This window comes from Mustela putorius, unplaced genomic scaffold (genome assembly GCF_011764305.1).
Source record: "Mustela putorius furo isolate JIRA1106 unplaced genomic scaffold, ASM1176430v1.1 tig00003846_pilon_pilon_pilon, whole genome shotgun sequence".
Classification (NCBI taxonomy): domain Eukaryota; kingdom Metazoa; phylum Chordata; class Mammalia; order Carnivora; family Mustelidae; genus Mustela; species Mustela putorius.
Genome location: NW_025421999.1, coordinates 11,559,305 through 11,586,607, shown reverse-complemented (window position 1 = coordinate 11,586,607; position 27,303 = coordinate 11,559,305). Strand labels below are relative to the sequence as shown.

Below are 27,303 nucleotides of genomic sequence, written 5' to 3'. Positions count from 1 at the left end.
ACCCTTTATGATTTTGCTTTAATTTATTTTTGAAAACTGTATTTCTTACCCTTCATTCACATCATTCAAATTTCATCAGGTCTTTTACTTACCCTAGAAGTAATGTGCTTAAAGACTATAGAATATGAGTGAAGTAGAGGAAAAGGAATTCATGTCCTCATTTTCCTGAACTGGTGTGTCATGACATTCTGCTCTACCAGGAAATAGGCTGCCCAATTTTGGTCAACATTGAAGATTTATTTTACTACAGCTGAGTACTGCCAGTAGTAGGCAATGTCTATCAGAGAGCTTCACCTGAGTTGTTTGTGGAACACAGTACAAATTAGATACAATTTACTACAAATAAAGTGGTTTCACATAAATCAAACCCTCATCAAAGAAAAGTATACAGGCAAGAGATAACTTTGCTTTTGGATTATGTCCTTGAGTGCTAGAAGGCCTACAAGTTCATACTTTTCCTTCAAACAGAATTTGAGTGCCTAAGGATGAATGGTTATGTGAATCACGACCGTGTGATCTTTGTAGGCAATGTGAGGCTTTGTTATATGCAAGCCTAATTATGTCGCATTTATTAACTTATTCTGTGGTTTCTTGAGTCTTAATCTCAGCTGTTTTCTCAAAATCTGGTGTTTGTGCTATAATCAAAAAAAGGTTGGGAACCATGTGTTTAGTGTCTAGATTTTAATGCTGCCTATGCAACTTATGTTACCACTCAATTCCTGCTGCTTATTGATCAATGATTATTAGTGTTTGTTGTATTTTATTTTATTTTATTCTTTAAAGATTTTATTTATTTATTTGTCAGACAGAGATCACAAGTATGCAGAAAGGCAGGCAGAGAGAGAGGAGGAAGCAGGCTCCCCACTGAGCAGAGAGCCTGATGGGGGCCTCAATCCCAGGACCCTGAGATCATGACTTGAGCTGAAGGCAGAGGCCTTAACCCACTGAGCCACCCAGGTGCCCCTGTTTGTTATATTTTAAATTCACTTTCAAGTTTATGGGAATGACAGTGCTTTTCTCTGGGTTTCATGTACTCACTATTCTCCTTTCTTAGTGTTACCCTCTTAGAATTCACTGCCGTTTGGTGGGTCACGTGCCCTGTGGGTTTGTAGGAAGAAATGATGAAACGGATAGACAGGTTTAAAAAGCTGGGTGGCACATGTTTTGAAATATTGTGAAAGACAGGGTGGTATGACTCCTCACTAGTCCCACAGCCACTGGAAAGTAACTTGAGTCTTATGACAACTGGTCTGTCAGGACCAGTCACCAGATCATATGTGAATATTTACTTGGGATCAAGCCCATCTCCTCCTCCCATACCTCCTTCTTCCACTCTGTATACTTTGAAAATGTCTGAGAAAAGAATAATAATATTTTGAAGAGTCTTTACTATGGTGTTGGTGCCACATGATATGGTGAAGAAGATAGGGTCAGAGTCCTTCTTCATGGAACTGACATTCTAGTGTAAGAAGATAGAACACAGACAATTATAACAAATGACAGTGATAAATGCAGCAAGAAAAATATGAAAACAGTAAGCACTGAGTAGGGTTGAAGCTACTTTATTTGGGATGGTCAGGGAAGGTAATGTTTGAACTGAGACATGAATAAGGAGCAGAAAGTAAGCAAGTAAGTCTCTGGGTACATAGCATTCTAGGCAGAGATATTAGCATTTACAATAGCCCTGAGTGGGGACTAACCAAGTGGGAGAGTGACAAAAGTTTATTGAAAGAGAAGCAGTGATGGATAAAATGTAATCTAATATTTAGGTGGGAGGCTGAGCATGTGGGATCTGGTAGCTGCTGGTGAGGGATCTGCATTATCTGAGGGTCACGAGAAACCACTGAGGGTCTTGAATAGAAAACAACAGAAGACCTAAAAACAAAAACAAAAACAAAACCAACCTAGTTTCACTTCCAGTAATGGAAAACCTGATATTTAGCAATAACTCTCCCATGAGAAACAACTGAAAATACTGGGCAAGATATTTTTAAAAATTTCTATACAGTGACAAAGAAATAATAAAACAGTGAGGAATTATTTGGCATAGATCTGGGAATCAAGACACACAAGTTCGACTCACAAGGCTAGTTTTTCCATGGATCATTTATTTGTGGATCCAGCACTGGCTGAGAGGCTGAACTGTACTTTTGGCAATAAAGGAAATAATCAGTCTTTGTCTGATGGTAGATGAGCTACCTTCATCTTCTACTGAATTAGAAAAAGAGTTCCTAATACTTGAAGATTTAGATATGAGGGTGTTCATCAGAGTGCTGTTTACTCTAGCAGAGGACTAAAAAGCACAGAACTTTCTAGAAATGGGTGATTGCTTAAATAATAATGGTATGAGCATATGAAAAGTAGTAAGAGGCCTTAAAAAAAGACTACGAAGATCTTGGAAAAAAGTCTCATAATACACTGTAAAGTGAAAAAAATTCTGACTATATTATGTACATATCATATTTGTGTAATAATACATGCATATATGTAGAAAAGTATAGAAAAATTACAACAGTGGTAATCTCTTGGGATTGGGTGATGTTTACTTATTTACTTGCTTATCTGTTATAAGAAAAATGTGAAAGCATTTTAATAAAATAGCTTTATTCATATTTTTAATGTTAAATAGTTTACTAGAAAATATTACAGAGAATACTACAGAAGAGTACAAAGAAGAAAATAAAGAGCCCTGGAAGTCTCACTTCCATAGACTATCAATGTTCATATCTGCTTATGGATATTCAAGTAATTCTTTATACATTTATGTGCATATCGACCCCAGACATTTTATATATGGGATCATACAAACCAATATTCTATTGGCAATACTTGTTTTTTAACTCAAATATTTATTTAAGTGATTATAATTGACATACATTAGTTTCAGTTGTACAGTGTAATGATTTGATATTTGTATGCATCAGGAAGTGATCACCACAATAAGCCTAGTTACCATCTGTCCTCATACAAGGTCACAATGATGAGAACTTTCAAGATCTCTTAACAACTTTTAAATATATAATACAATGTTATTGACTGTAGTCATCATGCTGTACATTACATCCTCATGACTTACTTGTTTTATGACTGGAAGTTAGTACTTCTTGATCCCCTTCATCCATTTCACCTACTCCCCAACATCTCTCCCCACTAGCAACCACCATTCTATTCTCCGTATCTTTGAGTTTTGTTTTTTCATTTGTTGTCATTTTTTTAAAATTCCATATATAAGTGAAATCATACAATATTTGTCTTTCCTGTTTTATTTGTTTCATTTAGCATAATGCCCTCCAGGTCCATCCATGTTGTTACAAATATCAAGATTTTATTCTTTTTATGGCTGAATAGTATTCTACTTTATAGGTATATCACATCTTTTATATCCATTCATCCATTGATAAACATGTAGGTTGTTTCCCTGTATTGGCCATTGTAAATAATGCTTCAGTGAACATGGAGATGCATAAGTCTTTTTGAATTAATGTTCTTGTTTTCTTCAGAGAACTACCCCGAAGTGGAATTGCTAGATCATATGACGGTTCTATTTTTCATTTTTGAGGAATAATCTCCATAGTGGTTTCACCATAGTTTCCATAGTGGTTACTCCAATTTACATTTCTATCAACAGGGTATAAGGGTTCCCTATAATTACAATCCATGCCAGCATTTGTTATTTTTTATATTTTTGGTAATAGCCATTCTGACAGATATGAAATTATATGTCATTGCGGTTTTGATTTGCATCCCCCTGATAATGAGTAATGTTGAGCATCTTTTCATGTGCCTATTTAGCCATGTGAATGTCTTCCTTGGAAAAAATCTGTATTCAGGTCCTTTGTCTATCTTAAATTGGATTATGTATTTTTTTAGTTATTGAGTTGAATGAATTCTTTATATACTTTGGATATTAACCACTTCTCAAATATATGACTAGCAAATATGTTCTCCCATTCAGTAGGTAGCATTTTCATGTTGTTAAGTGTTTCCTTTACCATGCAGAAGCTTTTAAGTTTGATGTAGTTCCACCTGTATATTTTTGCTTTTGTCACCATTGCCTCTGGAGTAGAGCTGAAAAAATATAAGCAAGAGCAATGTTAAGGAAATTACCCTCAGTGATTTCTTTTAGGAGTCTTATGGTTTCTGTTCTTACAGTAAGTCTAAACCATTTTGAGTTGATTTTTGTGTCTGGTAGAAGATGATGGTACAGTTTCATTCTTTTGCATGTGGCTCTTCAGTTTTCCCACCACCATTCATTGCAAAGACTGTGCTTTCTCCACTGTATATTCTTGCCTCTTTTGTTGTAAATCAATTGATTATATATGCAGTAGTTCATTTGTGGACTCTATTCTGTTCTGCTGATCTATGAGTGTTTTTTTATGCAAGTACCGCACTCTTTGGATTCCTATAGTTTCGTCATATAGTTTGAAATCTGGGAGTGTGATGTCTCCAGCTTGTTCTTCTTTCTCAGGATCCTGAGAGACTACTCAGGATCTTCTGTGGTTCCATACAAATTTTAGAGCTGTTTGTTCTATTTCTGTGAAAAATACCTTTGGAGTCTTGATAGGGTTTGTATTAAACCTACCAATTGCATTGGGTAAGATGGGCATCTTAATGATACTAAGTCTTCCAGTCCACGAGTACAAAATATCTTTGCAATTTCTTTCATCAATGTCTTATACTTTTCAGAGTACAGGTCTTTCACCTCCTTGCTTAAATTTATTCCTAGATATCTTATGCTGTTTGATACAATTGTAATTGGGGTTGTTTTCTTAAATTCTCTTTCTGAGAGTTCACTGTTAGTATATAAAAATGCGGAAGTGGCGTAGAGGTTGGAGTGCCCACCTGCTGACCCTAAGCGAGAATTCAAAAATGGCGCCGGCCACGCCTGCACCCGCAAGGCAGAGGGAGAATGCAAAGATGGGGCCTGCCTTTGCCGTTGCTGCACGGGAGAGAAAATGCAAAAACAGTGCCTGCCTGTGCCTCCAGTCCGAGAGAGTCCCAACAAGCTTCTGCAACCCCCAGATTACTTAAGGTTAGTAAGTGAATTTCCCTTACATATATATGATCTAGGTGCTTTTCAATCTGCGGCTTTTGCGCTGCTTCCCGAGCAACTGAGTCTGCTTGTGAGTGGACTCTAAGAGTGGACGCTCTGTTCCCTACCATCCTATGTTTCTCCTGGAATGCAAGCCACACTGGTTTTCAAAACCAGAGATTTTGAGGGCTCATCTGTCTGGTGCAAGGCTGAAGAGTTGGGGTGCCAGATGTGGGCATGTACCCTCAGGGTGAAGCTCAGTATTTGTGACGTTCCTCCTGGCTTCTCCCGACTGTGGATTGCTGCGCTGGAGGTGGGGTTTTAGAGAAACATGTCTTTGCTTCCCCTGTTAGTATTGATGTGGCCTTTTTAATCTTTTGCTGTAAGAGAATCTGTTCAGCTGTTTTTCAAGGTTGGTTGTTTTGTTTCAGAGAGAATTGCTGCATATGTGGCTCTATTTGTTGTGCCCTGGGTGGAGGGCAGTTTAGAGTCATTCCTGGACCGCTGTCTTTTACCAGCGTATCCCACGTTTTTTTCACTTCATAGTATTTAACTTTACCTCAACTCTATTATTTATTTTATTAATTGCTTATTGATAACTGTTAAAGCTTTTGGAAAATTTTCAGTTATTAACTGGTTCAATAAGTATTTTTATACATTAATGTAATAAAATCTTTTAAAAATATTTAAAAAGTATTTACCCTTCAGCTAGGTCCCCAGAGCACTTACTCAGCTTTCTTCATAACATAGGCCAAGTATTGCCAGGTTGCAACACAGCTGACCTCAAAAAGTTGTAGAATGTACCTGATTAAGGAGACTTCTACCTGGCAAAATAGTTTTCCTCCTGGAGGCACTTAAACTACTTTAACAAGGAACACGTTTCCCTTATACAATTTAATAACTGAAGGTAGAAAAATCTTTAGTCCAAAGTCAACCCTCGTGGACAAGTGTTTTATTTATGATGGGACAATTTTATTCTTTCTCATCTGATGGGCTTTAAGCAAGGCTGTGGTATTTACTTGAGCACAACTCCAACGACCTGTCTTCTCATTCATGTCTGAGTGGATGGCCGCGCTGGGTCATGTGAAATCTGTGTGGTTATGCCACTGATGTCCTGGTGTTTGGTGTAGTTTGTTTCTTGCTTGGCCTCTTCATTGGTTTATTACTTTCCTAAGAGACATACTAGGGAGAAAATCCCAGTGATATGTTTCAGAATTTCAAAATAGTAGCAATGATGATAGTGTTCATACAGAAGTTTGGAGAAGTTACATGTAAGAGAACAAAGACTTCTTCCCTGATTTAGGCAGAATTGGTTTGACAAAAGCTTTCTGTAAATCACAAGACCAAATATAGAAACTAAGCTTGCTGACTCAGTCTATTGCACTGACCACTAAATTCAGCTTCCTTCCTTAGCCATGCAGGGCAGAAACAAGGGAAAGAACTATGCCACCCTATCTGGAACAGGCAAACTCTGGAAAACTGCCAGTTCTGGAGGTTGACCTGTATAATGCATCATCATTCTACAAAATGCTTACCACACCCAGAAACCTTGGAGAAACCATCATAACATAGATGAGATAATCTCAAAACTTTGATTTCATGTTGAAATGACTAACATGTCTGTGGAAGGTACTTAAATTCTTTAGAAGGAACTTAAATTCTTTATTTTGGAAATAGACAGTAATTTTAGGATCCCAGAACATTTAAATCAGCGTTGATTCTGTATGTTTGGGCAGCTGATGGGGAAATAGTGCTATTTCAATTCCACAAATCAGGGGCACAAAGACACATTAAAATAAGAAATAAGACACCAGACAAGAATGAGGCAAAACAATGTTAACAAAGGCAATAAATCCAAGACATGATTTTGTAAAAGTGTCATCAGCGTATTTACCAAGTAGAGAATCACATTATCTCTATCATGTCTCTTATTTCATTATACTTAAATTCTATATACACAGTCATTCTTTCTTGATCTAGGAGAAATACTCTATACCAAGGACAAACTTATAAATATCATATATAAGTCAAGTCTTCCTTATTGTATTAGCTTTGATTAGTTAGCTGATGAGGTCTTTGAGTCCCACCCCAACGTCAGCATGTTTGAGATGGATTAATTGATTGATTCATTCAATTCGATGAATGTGTGTTGAGCTCCCATGATGTACCAGGCATCCTGCTAGGCTGGGCATACAAAACTGATACAAGGTGAAAAGTTCTTGACTTTATGGAGTTTAGAGTCTGGAGGGAGAGATGGACAAAAAACTAGAACTCCTGTAATAATTATAGGTTGACATGATTGCTGTGAAGGGCTAAACAGGATGCTTTATGGAGAATAACAGTGGGAACCCATAGTGGGCAGGCTGGGGATAGCCTCTCTGAGGCGGAGAAATTTAAGTTAAAACCTGAAGGAAGAAAAGGAGCCAGGTAGGAGATGAACAGGAGAGAGTCTTTGCAGCAGAAGGAGTCAGTCACTCTCTGTGTCAAATAAATAAATAAGATCTTTAAAAACAAAACAAAACAAAAACCCAAATTGCTTGTACAAAGATTCTTGCCTCTGGGTCTGCTTCTGGAGAACTCAGAGCAGCCTTGCTGAGCCGTGAGGAATTCCTGACCCATGGAAACCATGAGAGATTTTAAAAATGCTTGTTTAAACCGTGATTTGATAATGCAACAATGAATAGTTAGGACTCCCTGCTATGGCGTAGCAGTGTGTAGAGCAGGGAGCTTTCCAGCTTTTTCTCAGAGGCATCTATGGCTAAATTCATCACGACCAGGCAGACATTCCAGATAGAAGCTTTCCCTTCTTGCTGAAGGGTCTCGGCTAACACCACTATCTAAGGGCCCACAGAGTGTCTGGTCTGTGAAACAACATCGCCATGGGTCAGCGCACCCACTTTCTGGTAAATGAGGTGTGACAAAGTGTAATGACCATGGAATTCACTGGTCCTACCACGAACTACCTCACTCAGAAGATTTTTAGCCTGATAGAGTACAGGACATTCTCTTGAAGGCACAGCTACGAGTGGGATATATGACCCCTCAGGATGTGGTTTGTCCCACAGAGCTACGGCCATTACATACTGCTGGCTACCCAACAGGAGGAAGGTAGAGGTTCAGGAACCAGAGGCAGGAATAGGAGTGGCTCTGCTCACCATTACTCCCAGTGACCTATCTCTTGTTCCCTTGGATATGTTTTTATACCTTCTTTTGGCTCGCCCAGCTTGGGTGTACTTCCAGAGCCACAGACGTGGTCCCTCTTGGCCAGGCAGTCCGCACACTGCTGGGCGCTTTCTACTTACAAAGGGCTGAAGGTGCCTGAGAATTTATGCTCCCATCCTTTCCGCACCAGTACCGGCAGTCTGGGTGTGAGGCACACAAACATAGCTCCCTTGCCGCAGATTGGGACAACTCTGAGGCTGAGCTTTCCCTCTGGACCACCTTGGGTGACAGTCTCTGCGTAAGGTCTCACTCATCCTTGCTTGCTGCCTTCTCCTTCCTTCTGCTTCCTTCTTCTCCTTCCTAACTCACTTTCTAGGGGCACAAACAAAAGTGTGGAATCAGGACCTAGAGTTTATTTTATACATTCTTTATCTGAATTTCAAATTTAACAGGGTGTCCTATATTTTATCTGGTAACTGTATCAGGACACTAGCCCAAGTCTGTCTTATTCCAGTACCTATGCAATTTTTAAAAATTAATAATTTTGAATCTGCAAATAAATTCAGTGCACACATTATAGAATTCAAAATATAATACTATGGAGTTATATAGTAAACAGCAAGTCTGCCTACTACCCCAGTGCCCTGCCACTCGGGTCTCCTTTTCAGAGGCAATCATGGTAAACAGTTTCTTGTTTATCTTTCTAGAAAGGTTCTTTGTAAATGCAGGCATAATTTTGTATGTATGTATCTCTGTAATTTGCTTTATTAGTTTAACAAACTGTCTTGGAGATAGGTTCTTATCAGAACATATAGAGCTGTTTTATTCTCTTTAATAATTACATATTTACTTTAAAAAAGACTCATTTAATAGTCATGTGGATTGTTTTCAGTTTTTTGCTCTTGTAGATAACCACAGGCGGGGCTATGTTGTTTTATTCAATTTAAAGAGATCCCAGGGTCTAAGTATTAAAGTACAGATCAACAGATTTAACTGCTAAATAGTCCTAATAGGTCTTAGGAGCGATGGGGTTTACTTGGTAATAAGGTAGAACAAATTACAGTGGATGCTTTCTATGCCATCTGACATTTAAATTTATTCTGCCCCCAATTACTGTGCTAGAATTTTTTGGTGGATATAAATACATGTTTGCTCCTGATCCTTTATAATAACTCCCCAAGAAAACGAATAACTATTTACCAATTAAATATCATTATCACTCACAATAGGAGAGGGGATTCATGGCATTGTACTTAATTTCATCTGGGAGTCAGTGCATTTTCTAAGATTAACATACAGTGAGTAGAATGCCTACTGCTAAAATCCAGTAAGACAAGAGTATGTTTTAAAAGCCCTGTTTCAGGGCACCTGGGTGGCTCAGTGGGTTAAGCCTCTGCCTTCGGCTCAGGTCATGATCTCAGGGTCCTGGGATTGAGGCCCATATTAGGCTCTCTGCTCAGCAGGGAGCCTGCTTCCTCCTCTCTCTCTGCCTGTCTCTTTGCCTACTTGTGATCTCTGTCAAATAAATAAATAAAATCTTTAAAAATAAATAAATAAAAGCCCTGTTTCTGGGATAAGCAGAAGGTCCTATAAATCAGTTGTTCTCCTTTCTAGAAAAGCGCCATCAGAGAAAGTGGAATAGATGTCAGGTAGGTTCCCAGAAGGTTGTTTTGCGAATATGTAACAACGGAAGCGTTGTCATAGGCCCACTTTGCTCAGGGTAGAGCCAAATGATGAGTTTAGAGGTTACAGGAGACTGACAAGGGCAGGTGGTCTGGTATATTCTCAAACAGGGAAGTTCTTGCTGGCTGAGAATATGGTGGGGGAAAATGGGGTGATGGTGGAATATATATGGATAGTATGCAGGAAATTATTATTATAGACTGATATTTATTTGGGGCAATTCACATTGAGTTAGAAATACTCCTGGGGCTCCTGGGCGGCTCAGTTGGTTAAGCATCAGACTCTTAATTTCGGCTCATGTCATAATCTCAGAGTCATGAGATCGAGTCCCATGTAGGACTCCATCCATGCTGGGTGTGGAACCTGCTTGAGATTCTCTTTCTTCTTCTCCTTCTTCCTTTCCGGACTCGGGGGGTGGAGGCGGGGTACCAAAAAAACAAACAAACAAACAAAAAAAAACAAAGCAAAACCAAGAAGAAATGCTCCTGCCCTCAGTAGGTTTATAGTACAGTAGCCCGACAAGGAAACAAAAATGCTTTCTAAACACAAGAGTTGTTCTGAATAGAATTCCTAGGTTACAGTATAATAAAAGAAGTAATATGCATAGCTTCGACTTCCTTAAATTCCACAATTCTTTGCTAGTCAAGCATTTGCAACTACCCCCTGATCCATAAAGGCAGGCTAACAGAGTAGGAATTTAGTTTAAAGGGAAAGATAAAGCTTCTGCAATCACTATGTATCCTGTTTTTCCTTCCCTCCACAATTAATCTATTCACTACCTTTAAAAAGATGTTTATTGCGGCGCCTGGGTGGATCAGTGGGTTAAGCCTCTGCCTTCAGCTCAGGTCATGATCTCAGGGTCCTGGGATGGAGCCCCACATCCGCCTCTCTGCTCAGGAGGGGGGCTTCCCCCTCCCCCTCTGCCTGCTTCTCTGCCTACTTGTGATCTCTTTCTTTACAAAACAAAAACAAAAACAAAAACATGTTTATTACTTAAGGAAGAAACAGCTTTGAAATGTTAGATGAGTGTGTGGAGTTTTTAGCCTGACTATGGTAAACTTCTTATTTGGGAAAGAAACATTAGCAGATTTGACACCATCATTTTTCCTTTTTTTTTTTAAACATTCTTACATTGGAATGTCTACTGGTTCAGGGTAGTGGGTAAACCCTGAGGGATGGGCATATGTGTTCGCTCACACTTTATACGTTAAATAAATATCACAGGAACTGAAACAACCCACGTTTCTCAAGCATAGGGATCCTCTCAGCCACAGGATTTACTTGAGCACTTCCCGAGAAGTGCTATTGTAAATACAGGAGCCTTGCTACCCACTTGCAATTTGCACCTGACCACCACGTGAACGTGTCTCTTGAAAGAACACGAAGGGGCTAAGTTGCAAAAAAACAGCTTTCCAAAAACAAATGTAAAACACTTATTTCCCACCCACCCTCATCCCCCACGCATTGCCTAGTAATAATAGTTTGTCTTCTCCCCTCTTTCTTATTTCTTATTCTTTCTAAGCTACCTATATTTCATGATTTCTTTACCAGGTAAATTTGAAAATGGTAAAAACAGTGAAAATGATCTTTATTCTAAAGCATCTTCCCTTCCTGTCTTTACTAGTCCACTAACTGGCTTTCCTGTTCTTGTGGATTGGCAGTGGAGAGGTTGAGGGAGGTTTTCCTTTCCACTTTTAGGGTTTCTGGCTGGGTCGGAACATGAACCTGACAGACAGAAGAACAGGCGAAAAGCATGTACGTTTTATTGAATTTTTACACGTATGTGGAGCCTACCCAAGAGAATGTGGACCAGAAGTGACTAGAGCAGGAAGCCTTGATATCTTTTACATAAAGAAATAATAAATTTGTGGAGAATTGACAAAACAAAGGGGTTCAGGCTTAAGGCAGTCAATGGTGAAGAAGTTACTAGGAAGATAAGGGTTTAGTTTAGGAAGGTTTGTTTGCAGATTCTTCTGGTGCCTTCTCTGGGCTGATAAGAGTTTATCTCCAGGAAGGGAGACTTATGTCCTGTGTTTAGGCAGAAAAGGGGCAGCTTTGTGTGCAATTACTGCTTAATTGTTTTCAGCCCAAAATAATTTCTGTGGCAAATTTTTTTGGGGTGACATATTCTGGTTTTCTTCAGCAAATAGGAGTCATGGAATCAAATGACTCCAAGTCCAGGGGCACTTGGAAGGGACATCTGGTAGAAAAATCCAGGAGAGATAAATATAGAATCTTAGATTTTCAGGGCTGGAAGGAACCTTAAAGAGAAATCAACCTACAACCAGATATTTGAATCTCTCTGGAAATGTGCAGAATTGTTTAAAAAACAATTTCTAGTTTGTGAACGTGCATCCTGAAGCCTACTTCCTTCCCACTTTTGAATAGTAAATTACCAGTTTCTAACTTTCCAACCAGTAATGTTTAAAACTGTCATAAATTATTGTATAAATGACGTAAAACTAATATCATGTCATTGCCTAAAGTAAGTTTCTATTTATTTTTCTTTCTTCTTCAAGAAAATCTTCTGATACATTTTTCTATTTTCTCATAGCAGTGAGAATACAGATATTATCACTGTGTTCCTATTCTGAGTTCAAATCTCAAAGAGCATTGAACTGGGAACTTGAGCATAATTAGCAGAGATAATAAAATGAGAAAAAAGTAGATACAATAAACTACTTAAAAAATCAAATTCTGAAGCCAAAGGGCACTTTAGTTAGATTTCATTTAGCCGAATATCTTCATTTTAGAAGATGAAGAAAGGAAGACCAAGAATGTTTGGGTGACTTGTCTAGTAACACACAGATGGTTATGGGGCAGCCTCTGCTAGGTCCCATTCTCTTGAATCCCAGAAGGGCTGTAAGGCAGATCTCAAGAGCAACTTCAATGCATGAAAGGTATTCTGGCTTCTCCTTTCGGAAAACTTGTTTACTAGACCTTTGGATTCTGGAAACTTGATTTCTTGTTCTCTTTCTCTCTCTCTTTTTATTTTTTTGCACATCAGCTAACTGCAATTTAAACTTTTAACCTCAGAGTAATGAGAAATGTGTATCCACTGAGCTGATTAAATTCTCAGAAAATTCTGGGTCTGGAAAAGTTTCCAGAGACTCCCAGTTTGGGCTATTTATAATAATGAAGGGGAGCAGTAATATACATGATCTAAAATAATAAATAATTCTTAAGAAATCTTAAATTAATTTAAATACCAAAATTAACTAGGCTAACATATTGAAGGGAAACATCCTTCTTAGGCAAAGCACACATATGCAGAATATTTAGAGCTTTGCTTTCAAAAAGGGAGGACTTAACATAACTCCAGTCTATCAGCGTCCCTACGAACTTGTAAGAGAAACTTTGATAAAAGCAGGGATATTCTGGAATATACTTCTGGTAGGAGAGGCCTAAGCAATCAGTTATGGCTTGTTTTCAAGAATGGAATATATTTAATTTATGTGGAGAGAGGGATGGTAGAGCTAATAAACTTTCTATGATAAAATTCCTAGGATGGGTCTCATTGAGAAATGCCATAAAGTTGAGGGAAAAACCAAAAGAAGTGGTCACTTGCAATCACGTCTAGGAATGTTATTATCAGGACTGTCTGTAAACAGTTGCGTTCATTCCCACCTGCACTCTTGCAGGAAATTGTTTTTTTAAATCCATTCTGTCTCTGTGTATCTTTTCTGTTATTATCATCTTTCTGATTCTCAGTTGTTTTTTTTTTTTTAAATAAAAGAGATAATCTACTACTTTTTTGGGGAAGGAACTCCAGCTTTACATCTCTTCTTGGAGGTTTTGCAAACTTGATTTAACATGAATAATTGGGAGTTCACTTTTGTTGGAAATACTTTTTTATGTCTGCATCGATATACAGAAAATAAGAAGCTGGCACAAAGTTAAAAAGATATTGACCTGCCGGTTCACCAGTCCTAAAGACCAGTGTGTAACCATGTGTGCTTGGACTGAGCCAAGGCACGCTGCACATGTTCTTGAATGATTGTTTTTCATAATGCTGGATAGGCAGAACACGAATGAAGTTCTTCATTCTCTATAGATATATTTCCAGATTCTTTAGACTTTCTCTTTTTAAAAATCATTTCACACCTTGTGTTTTCTGTTTTCTTCACGTTGTTTTTCTTCTTAAATATGAGCCCTCAGAATTAGGTCCCCCTAGGGATAAATGTTTTTGCTAAAACAGTGTTTCCTTTAATCTATAAGCCTTTCTCCTTCAGGCTATTTCTACTTCCTCTTCCTTAAACAGTCCATTTCCCAGTTTTTGACCACTAGGTGTCATGAGTATTCACACAAATGCCTCAAAGGTGTAAAAATAAACTTTCTCTTTTAAAACAAGCCTCTGAGTATCTTGACTTTCCATATAAGATCTTGTATCACTTGGGCTCACATAGTAGTTCACATTTGTATGTGATTCAGACTCATACTACAAAGTTCAGAAAACTGCCAAACCCAAGGAGAACAAAATGGAAATCTTTGTGGCTCATGAATGCTTTGTCAAAGGGGCAAACATGTTAGCTTTGAACTTTGCAGAACTCATTCCTTCCAGAGCCCCTTCCCCACGGGCTTCTAAAGGTGCCCTTAGACCCACCACGTAAGATTAACAGGCACTTCTTTTAGAAATGGGCTGCACAACACAATAACTAACACGTTGACTAAAATGCCCTTTAGAAATCTTTCCATTACTTTGTAATTGGAATACACATGAGACATCAGGACCCACTATCATTTTACTTATTTGTATTTCAACTGAAGTGTCTGATAGATTAAAAAATATTTTCAAATGATGCCTTTTGGGATCGAGAAGGATCTTTCGAATGATCAGTTCTAACTTTTTGATTTTAGGTTGGGGAAATGATGCCTGGAGTGTTTTGCTCATTGTCCCAAAATGGTAGCAGAACCTGACCTTGGACACACATCTTCTGACTCCTACACAGATTTCATCCTCTTTGTATTGATTACTGTTCTTAGGGTATATTCACACATCTGCCTTAGAATTCTGAAGAAAATGTAAATCAAAATTTTTCTTAGCCTATGTTCAGTATTATAAGAAAATCTTAACTCAGTAAGCTTCCTTGGTGGAGATTTGATGTTAAAAAAAAAAAACCCAAATCAGTCTATTAGTTAATGTCACGATGACAAGAACCAAATCTTCATTCTCTCATTATCTAAAATTTACAGATCACATCTTAATTCAGAGAGATGAAATGGCTGCTCCATTTAGTAGTTGTATTGCTGCCAGTTCCATACACATCTTTCAAAGAAGTTTTTTTTTTTCCCTTAAAGGAAGATGACCATGTTTAGTGGAAAGATGTAGTCTATATTGATATTCTAAGTCTTCAAGAATATTATTGTTGTTGTCACCAAGGTGAAAAGGAAATTAGTTTAGTTACTTAGATATAAATGGAGTGAAACATTTTCTATTTTTCCAAGTAGATGTATCATAAAACAATTTTGTGTAATGCACATTCTTTTTTTCTTTTTAAAGATTTTATTTATTTATTTGACAGACAGAGATCATAAGTAGGCAGAGAGGAAGGCAGAGAAGGTGGGGGGAAGCAGGCGCCTCGCCAAGCAGGGAGCCCGATGTGGGGCTCGATCCCAGGACCCCGAGATCATGACCCGAGCTGAAGGCAGAGGCTTAACCCACTGAGCCATCCAGGTACTCCAATGCACATTATTTCTTAAAATAAGCAGGGCCATTCCTGTATGACCAAAAGGTGGAAACAGTCACTTTTTTTGTTTGACTGCATCACAGTCACATGCAAGACTGCATGACGGTTGCAAAAAAAGTATTTACTCACTGTCCAGGTAGAGGATTCTATAGATCCATCTGGTAAATATGGTTCTTTTCATTCTGACTGAGATTTCCATGGTGCAGAAATTTTTGAGTAAAACTTTTCATCTACTTATAATACTAAACAGTTGCTTTGGCTAAATTTTTTTATAAAAAATTGAAACACTAAATTAAAAACTCTGGTGACAACAGTGCCTGGAAACTAGTTACATTGGTCATATCAAACAGTGTTTGAAATATTCTACCAAAAAAGTTAGAGCATAAAACAAGTTAGTGAAATAAGTTTGTATGCTTAAAACCCTTTCTTAGACATTTGCAGTTTTGCTATAGCATATTATAGATTGAAAAATCTTGCAATTCAGAAACTTTTATTGTAAAAGGACAAATAACATCTTGTGAAAAACAGGTTGAGAAATTTTGATTGTCCAAATGACATAAAATACTTCATTGATAAATCAATGACTCTGTGTCTTGTGATGTGCAATTCTTCTATTGGATTTTTATCTTGTTTATTGGCCATATCTTGATAGTATCCCCCTTTGCCTCTATGGTCACTTTCTGGCCAGTAAGCTTCGTAATTGCAACACTGAAGACTCAAACCCTGCCAAATTTATCCACAGAATTTCCTAAGTGTCAATGTCCTGTTGACAGATGGACTATTTTAAAATATTACTTTCATGTGTTATAAAACAGTTGTTTCAATTGATTTCCTCTAACCCACTTATTTCTTTCACTTAATGTAACAAGAGGTCAACCAAGCCTGGACTAAAAATGCAATTGTTTTATTTCCTGGGAGCTGATATTATGGCTGTTGACTGATAGTAGGAGTAGCTTGTCTAGGTAAGATAAAATACTAACTTGTTAGTGTGGTGTAAAAGGTTGAGCGCATTTGTTTCTGAGGCGGCGCAAAAGTGGTGTGCCAGGTCACCACGGATAACGGAGCTTCAGCATAAGAAATCAAGATAAAACCAGGTAACCTGGGCTCAGGTCTTACTTTCTTGTTATAAATTGGCCTTAGGTCCTGATACTTCCATAACTGGGTTGTTCTGTAAGCCTGATGGAAAATTGTAACATGGGACGCCTGGGTGGCTCAGTTGGTTAAGCAGCTGCCTTCGGCTCAGGTCATGATCCCAGCGTCCTGGGATCGAGTCCCACATTGGGCTCCTTGCTCCGCAGGGAGCCTGCTTCTCCCTCTGACTCTGCCTTCCACTCTGTCTGCCTGTGCTCGCTCTCACTCTCTCTCTCTTACAAATAAATAAATAAAATCTTTAAAAAAAAAAAAAAAAAGAAAATTGTAACACTAGTTTTGCACTGTTTTGTTTGTCACCATAGCTTCTGTGATCTGCTTTCCCTGTGTTGTCTATTCCTCCATCCCAAGAGAAAGGATTCATTTGGTTTGTTATCACCTTATATAAAGAATTCTTACTAGGCAGTTTTATTCCAAGCTACTGCAAAAGCCATTGACTACCCCCAAGTTCAAGTTCAATTTGAAATTTAGTGCCTATGGAAATAAACTAATCCCCAACTCTGTTAATTTTATGCAGAGTCTCAGCATTTCTTTCTGGTACACATGCCATGAATCCTAACAATAAGTTCCCTAAGGAATTATTTGCTCTTTCTGTCCTCGAAGGGGATATTATGAGTGTGGTCGTGGGAACCCAGAAGTTCCCATCTGCTACTTCATCTGATTTCCCTTTGCCCTTCTCCTTTTCTCATGAAAAGTAAATGAATTTCTTTTCTCTGAATATTCTATGCTTCTACTTGCTGCCATGTTTTGTGTATTTACTTCTTATCTATCAGAAAGCCATTCCCTTCCTTTATCACACAATAAATTCCTCTCATATTTCTGGGCTTGGTTAAAGCAGTACCTTTTCTAGGCTATCTTTCATGTTTATTCTGAGGCTCAAAAAAAACTTCATTTGCCATGGGGAAAAAAATTAAGATTAAATATTGAATAGTTAGTGCATTACTTATGATAGAAGTAGCTGCTATAACATATATTCCTCAAAATATATAACTGTTTAAAAATATATGATAAAAGTTTCTCCCTCAGGGCTCATTCATTCCGCGCCAGGCCTGCCAGACACCTGCGATCTCCTTCAGCCGCTCACGGTCGCCACCGGCATGTCAGGCCCCGCCGCCGAGACCCCGTCCGCCATCCAGATCTGCCGGATCATGCGGCCAGATGATGCCAATGTGGCTGGCAACGTCCACGGTGGGACGATCCTGAAGATGATCGAGGAGGCAGGAGCCATCATCAGCACCCGGCACTGCAACAGCCAGAACGGGGAGCGCTGTGTGGCCGCCCTGGCCCGTGTCGAGCGCACCGACTTCCTGTCCCCCATGTGCATTGGCGAGGTGGTGCACGTCAGCGCGGAGATCACCTACACCTCCAAGCACTCCGTGGAGGTCCAGGTCCACGTGATGTCAGAAAACATCCTCACAGGTACTAAAAAGCTGACCAATAAGGCTACCCTGTGGTATGTGCCCCTGTCACTGAAGAACGTGGACAAGGTCCTGGAGGTGCCTCCAGTCGTGTACTCCCGGCAGGAGCAGGAGGAGGAGGGCCGGAAGCGGTATGAGGCCCAGAAGCTGGCGCACATGGAGACCAAGTGGAGGAACGGGGACATCGTCCAGCCTGTCCTGAACCCAGAGCCCAACACGGTCAGCTACAGCCAGTCCAGCCTGATTCACCTGGTGGGGCCTTCCGACTGCACCCTGCATGGCTTCGTGCACGGAGGTGTCACCATGAAGCTCATGGACGAGGTGGCCGGAATCGTGGCTGCGCGTCATTGCAAGACCAACATAGTCACTGCCTCTGTGGACGCCATCAACTTCCACGACAAGATCAGAAAAGGCTGCGTCATCACCATCTCTGGCCGCATGACCTTCACAAGCAACAAGTCCATGGAGATCGAGGTCCTGGTGGACGCCGACCCCGTGGTGGACAACTCGCAGAAGCGCTACCGGGCGGCCAGTGCCTTCTTCACCTACGTGTCCCTGAGCCAGGAGGGCAAGTCGCTGCCCGTGCCCCAGCTCGTGCCCGAGACCGAGGACGAGAAGAAGCGCTTTGAGGAAGGCAAAGGGCGGTACCTGCAGATGAAGGCAAAACGGCAGGGTCAACCAGAGCCCCAGCCCTAGGGGCCGCCCCACGCTGGGCCCGGAGGGGCCCCAGAGTCCAGTCATGTAGAATCCACCCCCTTGGCCAAAAACCCAACCCACACTGAGAGCCGGTGTCGTGTGAAGTGTTCGTCTTGCAGTGTTAACCTGTGCCCTCTCCCGAAAACCTACACACCAAAGCTTTATTTCTATGACTCCGGTAAGCGCTCCCGTGTTGTCCCTACCCCCGAGGCGTCCCTCTGGAAGACGCACGCGCACTACGGCGTGTGTAGAACCCAGCATCACTAATAAAGCTGCTCTTTGGCTGGAAAAAAAAAAAAAGTTTCTCCCTCAATCATATTAACTCCTGAAGAGAACGGGGACAATTCTCCTCAAACTAGTGATCCAGGGTGTGAGGCTCATTATGGCTTCTAGATTCACCATCCCTAACACAGCGTTATCTGCATCTACTAGCGGAAGAAAAAAAAAAAAGAGGGTGAAAGAGGTGTGACCACTTCTTAACAACCTTGATCTGGAAGTAATATCCATTACTGTCGCTCATTTCTATTTGTAAGCACAGCTCAGATGGCCCAACCTAAATGTCTTGAGCTTGGGAAGCGTGGTTCCTGACTAGGTGGCAGTTTCCTGGTGACAAAACCCAGTGTGGATAGGAAGCATACATGTTGGCGATGACAGCTATCTCTATTACAGTTAATATTCTTATGTTTGCAAATAACCTAAAACTCAATTTAAGAAAGCTTAGGCAATTAGGTTGTTTAAATGAAGCCATTCAGGGGGCCATTCTGAGATGCCTTCGGAGAGCTACAGGGATCGGGCAACCCTGGGGAACTTCAGGTATAGGTCTGGAGACAACAACACCACCACAATTACCTTTTGTCTTTGTTTTAATTGCTTACTAAATTTGGTGATTCATAGTGCAGAACAAAAACTTCTTACATGTGGTGGGGGAGGGAAATTAGCTCCAGGCTTAGAGTCTCCAAGTTTGGTGACTCCAGGAAAAACTGAGAATGTGTGTGTACCCATTTTGCAATGTAAATATCCAGGAACAGACTGGTCATTTTGGCTCCTGTGTTCCCCCTCTGGACCAATTACTGTGGTTACTGCTAAGAAGTGCTCTGATTGTCTAGGCGAGAGTCATGTGCCCCCCACCCCAATTTTAGCAGTGGCAGGCACTATGATGATCGTTCTACACATGCCAGGGCTAAAATCAAACTCTCTAAAGAAAGGTAGGAGCTGATATTACCAAAGAATGAACAAAGATTTTCTGGGTAGGACAAAAAAAAAAAATCTATTATAGAAAAGCTTTAAAAAAACAAACAAACAAATTAAGAATAATGACTTGAGAATCTGAGATTTTGTTCTAAAAATCAGTTTTCTAAAAAAAAATCAGTTTTCTATGTTTCTCTAACTATAATAGTAAAATAACTTAAATTTGATAGTAATCTGAAGAAAACCTTCATTCTTCTCCATATTTATGTTAGTTGCCAAATGTCAAATTTCATTTTATTTGATGTTTCACTTTACCATACCATGAAACTTTTATAAGGGGCCGTAATACGAGAATGAGATAAAAAATCTATTGTTCCAACTGCACAAGGGTCAGAATTAGTATAATCATATATTTTGATTTGCTGATGACAGTCATGTTTATATCTGTTGTCTTAGAATGTAAGAAATTTTACAAAAAGTGTATTAGGAAATAATATCACTATTTCATTTAATAGCCACTATTTTAACATTGTGTTCTCTGAATTGCCTTTGTTAAACTATGCCTCTAAGGACTTTGCAAACTTCTATACTGAGAGAAAACAGTGCTCCCTTAGATTCCTTTATTTTATTTAGCCATGTATAGTGGGATCTATGTAATACTTTAGCTTCCTGTTCCTGGAACTTTAGCAAAAGTAAAGGTGAAATGGACCTTTACTTAGACAAGGTAACTGGAAACAATGTATTTCTGGAAATTAAAATTGTGTTGTTTAGTAAATATTTTTCATTAACTAAACTATATATGTATCTATATTCTTGTGCACATTCTTGATTAGATTCTAGTTTTTCTGGTAGGCTAGCTATATTCCCACCTATGAATCGTGCAAGATAAAATGTAGTTATTCTTTAGTTTTATAATGAGCATTTATTATATATTAGTGCCATTTTCTAATTCCTGGGAATAGTCTTAGTTGGGTAGCTTAGTTGGTTGAGTGCCTGACTCAAGTCAAGATCTCAGGGTTGTGGGACTGAGCCCCACATCAGGCTCCACACTCAGCAGAGAGTCTGCTTGAAATTTTCTTCTTCTCTCTCTGCCCTTCCCCCTCTTGTTCTCTCTTTCTCAAATAAATAAATAAATCTTTAAAAAAACATATGATCTTCTCCATAGATGAAGAACAAGGACTTAACAAAATTCAACATTTTTTCGTGATAAAAAGGCTCAAACAAACTGGGAACAAAGGCAATGTCCCTCAACCTAGTAAAAGGCTATATATCACAAGCCCACAACTAATATCATACTCAATGATGGAAGGAGAAAAGTTTTTTTCTCCAAGATTTGGAACAAGGCAAAGATGCCCACTCTCACCACTTTGTTCATCATAGTAGGAGAAGTCCTAGCCAGAGTCATCAGACAAGATAAAGAAATAAAAGACATCTAAATTGAAAAGGAAGAAATAATACTATCTCTGTTTGCAGATGACATATTATATAGAGAAAACCCTAAAGATTCCAGTAAATAACTGATAGAATGAATAAATTCAGTAAAGTTGTAGAATCTAAACTCAATATATAAAAAAATTTGTTGCATTACTGTATACTAACAAATAAGGATCAGAAAAAGAAGTAAGAAAACAATACCATTTATAATTACATAAAAAATTATAAAATAGGAATAAACCAAGGAGGTGAAAGTTCTATACACTGAAAAATATATTGATGAAAGAAATTGAAGAAGACACAAATAAATGAAAAGATATTTCATGTTCATGGATTGAAAGAATTAATAAAATATACACACAATCCAGAGCAATCTACGGATTCAGTGCCATCTCTATAAAAATTCTAATGGCTTTTTTCACAAAAATAGAAAAAAGAATCCTAAGATTGTATGAAACCACAAATGACCCTAAATTGTCAAAGCATATTTGAGAAAGAACAACCCAGAAGCATCACATTTTCTCAATTCAAATTATATTCCAAGGCTATAGTAATGATAACATATGGTATTTTCATAAAAACAGATATGTAGATCAATGTAACAGAATAGAGAGCCCAGAAAAAAATCCATGTATATATAATCCATTGATTTATGACCGAGTATCCAGGAATAAACAATGGTGAGTGGGTAGTCTTTTCAACAAATGGTACTGGGAAAATAGGACAACCACATGTAAAAAAAAATGAAACAGGACCACTATCTTACACCATGCACAAAAATTAACTCAAAATGGATTAAAGACTTGAATTAAATTGATTAAAAATGGATTAAAACAAAAATAAACAAGCTAAAACAAACTAAAAAGCTTCTGTACATCAGAAGAAATCATCAAGAAAATTAAAAATCAACCTATAGAATGGGAGAAAATATTTGCAAACCACCTATTCAGTAATAGGTTAATATCTATAATATACAAAGAGCTCTCCAAAATCAGATAACTCAATTCAAAAATGGGCAAAGGAACTGAAGAGATATTTTTCCAAAGAAGATGTACAAATCGCCAACAAACACATGAATAGGTGATCAACATCATTAATTATCAGAATTACCAGAACCTTAATGAGATATCACCAACCACCTGTTAGCATGGCTATTCTCAAAAAGACTAGAGATAACATATTTTGGCCAGGATAGGGAGAAAGGAAACCCTTGGGCATTGTTGGTGAAAACATTAGGGAGTTTCCTCAAAAAATAATAATAAAACTACCATATGCTCCAACAATCCCTCTCCTGATGTACAAAGGAAATGAAACCATTATCTTGAGAAATATCTCTACTCCCACAATTGTTACAGCATTACTCACAATAACCAAAGCATAGAAACAACCTAACTGTCTGTCATTAGATGAATGGATAAAGTGGATGTAATATATAACATATAGATAGATATAATAATATAGATATGTAATTATTTATATCAGAAAGAATATTATATAGAGAAAAATAGTATATATAACTTAGCCTTAAAAAGAAGCAAATCTTTTCATTTTTGATAACATGAGTCTGAAGGGTATTATACTAAGCCAAATAAGCCAGACAGAGAAACAAATGCTGAGTAATATCATTTATATGTGGAACTGGAAGGAAAGAAGGAAGAAAGGCAAGGGAATGAAAGGAAGGAAGGAAGCAAGGAAAAGAAAAAAGACAAGAAATGGAAAAAAAAAAAAAAGAAAGAAAAGGAAAGAAAAGAGAAAGTTAACTCACAGAAACAGAGAGTGAAAAAGTGGTTGCCAGGGGCCAGAGTGGGGGAAATAGAGAGGTAAAAGTGTACAAACTTTCAGTTATGAGTAAGGTCTGAGAATTTAATGTATAACATGGTGACTATCATTGTTATTATTGTATAACTATATTTGTATTGTATCATTAAAATTTGCTAAGAGTAGAACATGAATGTTCTCACCAAAAAAGGGGTAAATATGTGAGATGATATATGTGTGAATTAACCTGATAAGGAAAATCTTTTACAGTACATATGTGTATCAGATCATCATGTTGTACACTTCAAATATATTCCAGTGATAACGTTAGTAAAGCCGAGAAAAGAAAAGGAAAAAAGTGATGCCAGTTTTTCTCAACCTTCTTTTCATTATCACCCCTAACAAAACATTTTGGACATTTTTTTTCCTTCTTACCTGTACCCTCTATGAAATTTTAATATCACAGGTATTCTTTCTATATATTTTTTCATGTTCTGTGGCTCTTCAGAGGGCCACAAACCATTGTACTAACTAACAAACTGTCTTACACCCCCAAGGACTAGTTTTTTGCTAGTGAGCTCTGCCTTCAATGTCCTCATAATTAGTGGAATAGTGAAGAGAACATTTAATTTATAGTCGATTGCAGATTATGAAGGATGAGAATGCCAACTCCACCTTATACTATCACCCTTATTTTAGCAAAAACATTCGAATTCCTTGAATGTTGAATGCTTCATGTGTAAAATAGGGTAAGGTAAAATAATAAGCAAAGAAGGAAACAAGATGGAAAATAAGAATAAAAATAAGATAAGAATCTGCCTAATATCACACAGTTGTTGGGAGAGCAACTTTTCCTGAGATAAGTTTATTTATCAAGATGGGACTCATCAGAAGATGGCCTATCGGCATTTTCTTAACAAAACCAGAGTCTTGACGTAACTGACATAGGGAGAACCTCAGATGTGTGCACAGTAGTGACGGGAACGTGGCCAGAAGCTCTGCATTTCAGTTGAGCGTGCAACCAGATGACAAGGGTCTTATGTGGAATTTGTTGAGATATAAAGGAGTACTCATGCCTAATGGAGTAAAAAGTCTCAAAGGGAAATCTTGGAATATTTTCTATTTGGGAACTTTGAAAACAAATCATTGTTTGTCCTCAGTGAATTATTTGCAGTCAAGCACCAGATTGGATGATTGCAAATCATTCCTTCTAATAGCTAATTCATTGCTTTTCTATGACGAGTGTACTTATCTTTTGGCAACCTGAGATATCAATGTAAATTTTTATTTCTAACCATAGTTTGTTAAGTATGACATCTGTTCTTATAAAATTAGTTGAATTGGTCTAAAATAATTAAGTTGGTCTTACAAAGTTTAACTTTTAACTCCACAACTTCTGAAATAAACAATTTGTTGAAAAATAATAATATGGGGGAGGTGCCTATGTCTGTGTTGGTTGAACAATTGATTCGTGTGGATTTGGCTCAAGCCCGGGTCTCAGGATGGTCAGATCGAGCCTCGCCTCCAACTACGTGCTGAGTGCAGTCTGCTTGAGATTCTCTCTTCTTCTCTGTCTGCCCCTCTCCACCTGCCCTCGCTCTCGCTCACTCACGTGCACTCTCTCTCTCAAATAAATAAATAAATAAATAAATCTTTGAAAAAAAAAAAAAACCCAATAAGATGTGTAACATATATTGAGCTCATGGTGTATGCCAGGCCCCGGACTAGGTATGTTACAATCATGGTTTCTGATCCCTGCAGCAACATGAAGAATTAATAATACATGCTGTACCAGTAAGCTACCGTAGCGATAGTTATTTTATTGACTCCCAGTTCTTTGTGTCACCTAGGTTATGCTTGCTTAGGGTCACTCATGTGGACACAGTTGGTGAGCAGGTTGCCTGGGAGCTCTTTGGTCTCGGGTGCCTGGGAGCTCTTTGGTCTAGGGAAGCCCAGCTGGGATGCCTTGTCTCAGCTCCACATGGTCTCTCTTCCTCCAGTAGGTCGGCCTGGGCGATCGTGTCCCAAGAAGGCAAGAATGGAAGCCTGGGGGTTCCTGAGACCCAGACTCAGAATTCCCACCTCACTTCTCTTGCATTCTGCTGGTCATGGCAAGTCACAAGACTAGCCCGGATTCAGGTAATGTGGAACTAGATTCCACCTCTAGGCAGGAGAAATCTCCTAGTAAACTCTTAATCATTTATTATTATTTATTATTTATCTTCAACATCATCAACAGAGCATGACAAAGAAGTAGGGTAAAGAAATAAAAACTTGGTAACAATGCTTTGCATGCTGTGACCCAAACAGAAGAAAACAATTCTTAATGCTGAAATCTCCATGAGCTCTGAGTTTTAGAGATAAGTTCAACAAATATATTTGAGGTATGGACACTTCCCCCAAATGTTGCTTCTGTAATGGCTTATCCTATCAGGGGCAGTGAATAAGGCTAGACCCAGGGCCCCATGGAGGTTTAGGCAATGCTGGGTGCTCTGGAGCCTTGCTTGCCCCTGAGCCGGGGCTGTGTAGTGGGCCTACCTATGAACAGGAAACTACTGGGTGAGCCAGTCATGGGCCTATTACTTTGGAACAGTCCCCTTACCTCCTCTTTGTTTCCAGAGCTGGTAAATTATGGGATTTAAACAAGAGCATGGAAGATCAAATGAGCTTGGTACTATAGGGGTGAGGACATCTTCCTTCATAGAGGAAGGACGGAACAGAGAACAGTAGAATCTAAGAACTGCAAAAGTTCATGTGCTTTCTGCTCTATCATTTTTTTTTTAATTCTAATTTTGGGGCTCTGGAAAAATTGATCCCCCTGATCGTCAGCTTCCTCGTTTTCAGAAATAATGCATACTTCATGGGATTTTTGTGACCACTAAATAATGAATGAGATGAAAGTATCAAGCACAGTTCATGGCATTACCTGGTAATTGCTTTGACATGGTAATTATGAGTAGAATTAAATTAAGTTGAATCTTACTTTTCATAGATAGCTTAGACTGTCTCATGGAGCCATGGATGATATTATTATTAGTTCATTTATTCAAAAAATATTTATGATGCCACTTCTGCGTGCTGCAGACACTGTCAGATGTTGGGAAGACCAAGGTCTGTGATCTCAGGTTTGAGTGTGAAGCCTCATTTGCACAAGTTTGGCCACACAATTCCTGTGCGCATTAATATACGAGAAGCACAGCTGTCCGGAATGTTAAGTGGCATCTACGGCATTCTACTCCATTCCGTACCTAAAGGTGTCAGGGGAGTGTCCTTGCACTTAAGAAGGTGGTACATCTGGGGCGCCTGGGTGGCTCAGTGGTTTAAGCCTCTGCCTTCAGCTCAGGTCATGATCTCGGAATCCTGGGATCAAGTCCTACATCGGGCTCTGTGCTCAGAGGGGAGTCAGCTTCCTTCTCTCTCTCTCTGCCTGCCTCTCTGCCTACTTGTGATCTCTCTCTCTGTCAAATAAATACTTTGAAAAAAAAAAAAAAAGGAGGTGGTACATCTGAGATCCAGAACTGAAAATGCAGAGGGAACCAGCTGCAGAGAGTTTGGTTTTAACTTCCTTAATCCAGCAGAAAGAAATTAGGTAAGACACACAGGCCAAAGTATTGAAGAGAAAATAATGAGAGAAAAGCAATAAAAGCAGGGGCATGCATATTCTTGAATTCTTTCTCTCATCCTCATTTCCTCATTTGTGCAGGATATGGTGCAAGCTTTCACATTACCAACCCCACCCTGTCCTACAGTCCCCACCCCCGAGCCCAGCCTTGCCGTATTTAGGGGACTTGTTGAATGAGTGATGTGGTTAAACACTTTTCACTGCTGGACACGGGAGGAGCTCTCACTTGCTGAATGTGCCTCTGTGGGTCCTCTTAAAAGATTTTTATCAATGACGTGAATGAAGTCATAAAAAGGAAGCTTTCACATTTGCGAAGAACACAAACCTTGGAGGGGGTGACAGACACTGTTAGTTCTCCCTGAGTACCTGTTCCTCACCCTCTTACTTAATAATAGGATGTTTCTTGGGGACACTTGGGTGGCTCAGTTGTTAAGCATCTGCCTTCGGCTCAGGTCATTATCCCAGGGTCCTGGC

The 27,303-nt window shown here is 38.9% G+C and overlaps 1 protein-coding gene across 1 annotated transcript; it reads left to right on the top strand.

Moving 5' to 3' along the window:
- The first annotated feature begins 17,741 nt into the window (after window positions 1–17,741).
- On the top strand, window positions 17,742–19,033 carry LOC101687018 (cytosolic acyl coenzyme A thioester hydrolase-like). The gene has a single exon (XM_045063163.1). The coding sequence runs from the start codon at window positions 17,811–17,813 to the stop codon at window positions 18,825–18,827; it is 1,017 nt and encodes a 338-aa protein (XP_044919098.1). The 5' UTR covers window positions 17,742–17,810; the 3' UTR covers window positions 18,828–19,033.
- Window positions 19,034–27,303: the final 8,270 nt, after the last annotated feature.

Excerpts from the sequence above, each read along its gene's own strand:
- LOC101687018 (XM_045063163.1), top strand. The coding sequence starts at position 17,811 with ATGTCAGGCCCCGCCGCCGAGACCCCGTCCGCCATCCAGATCTGCCGG.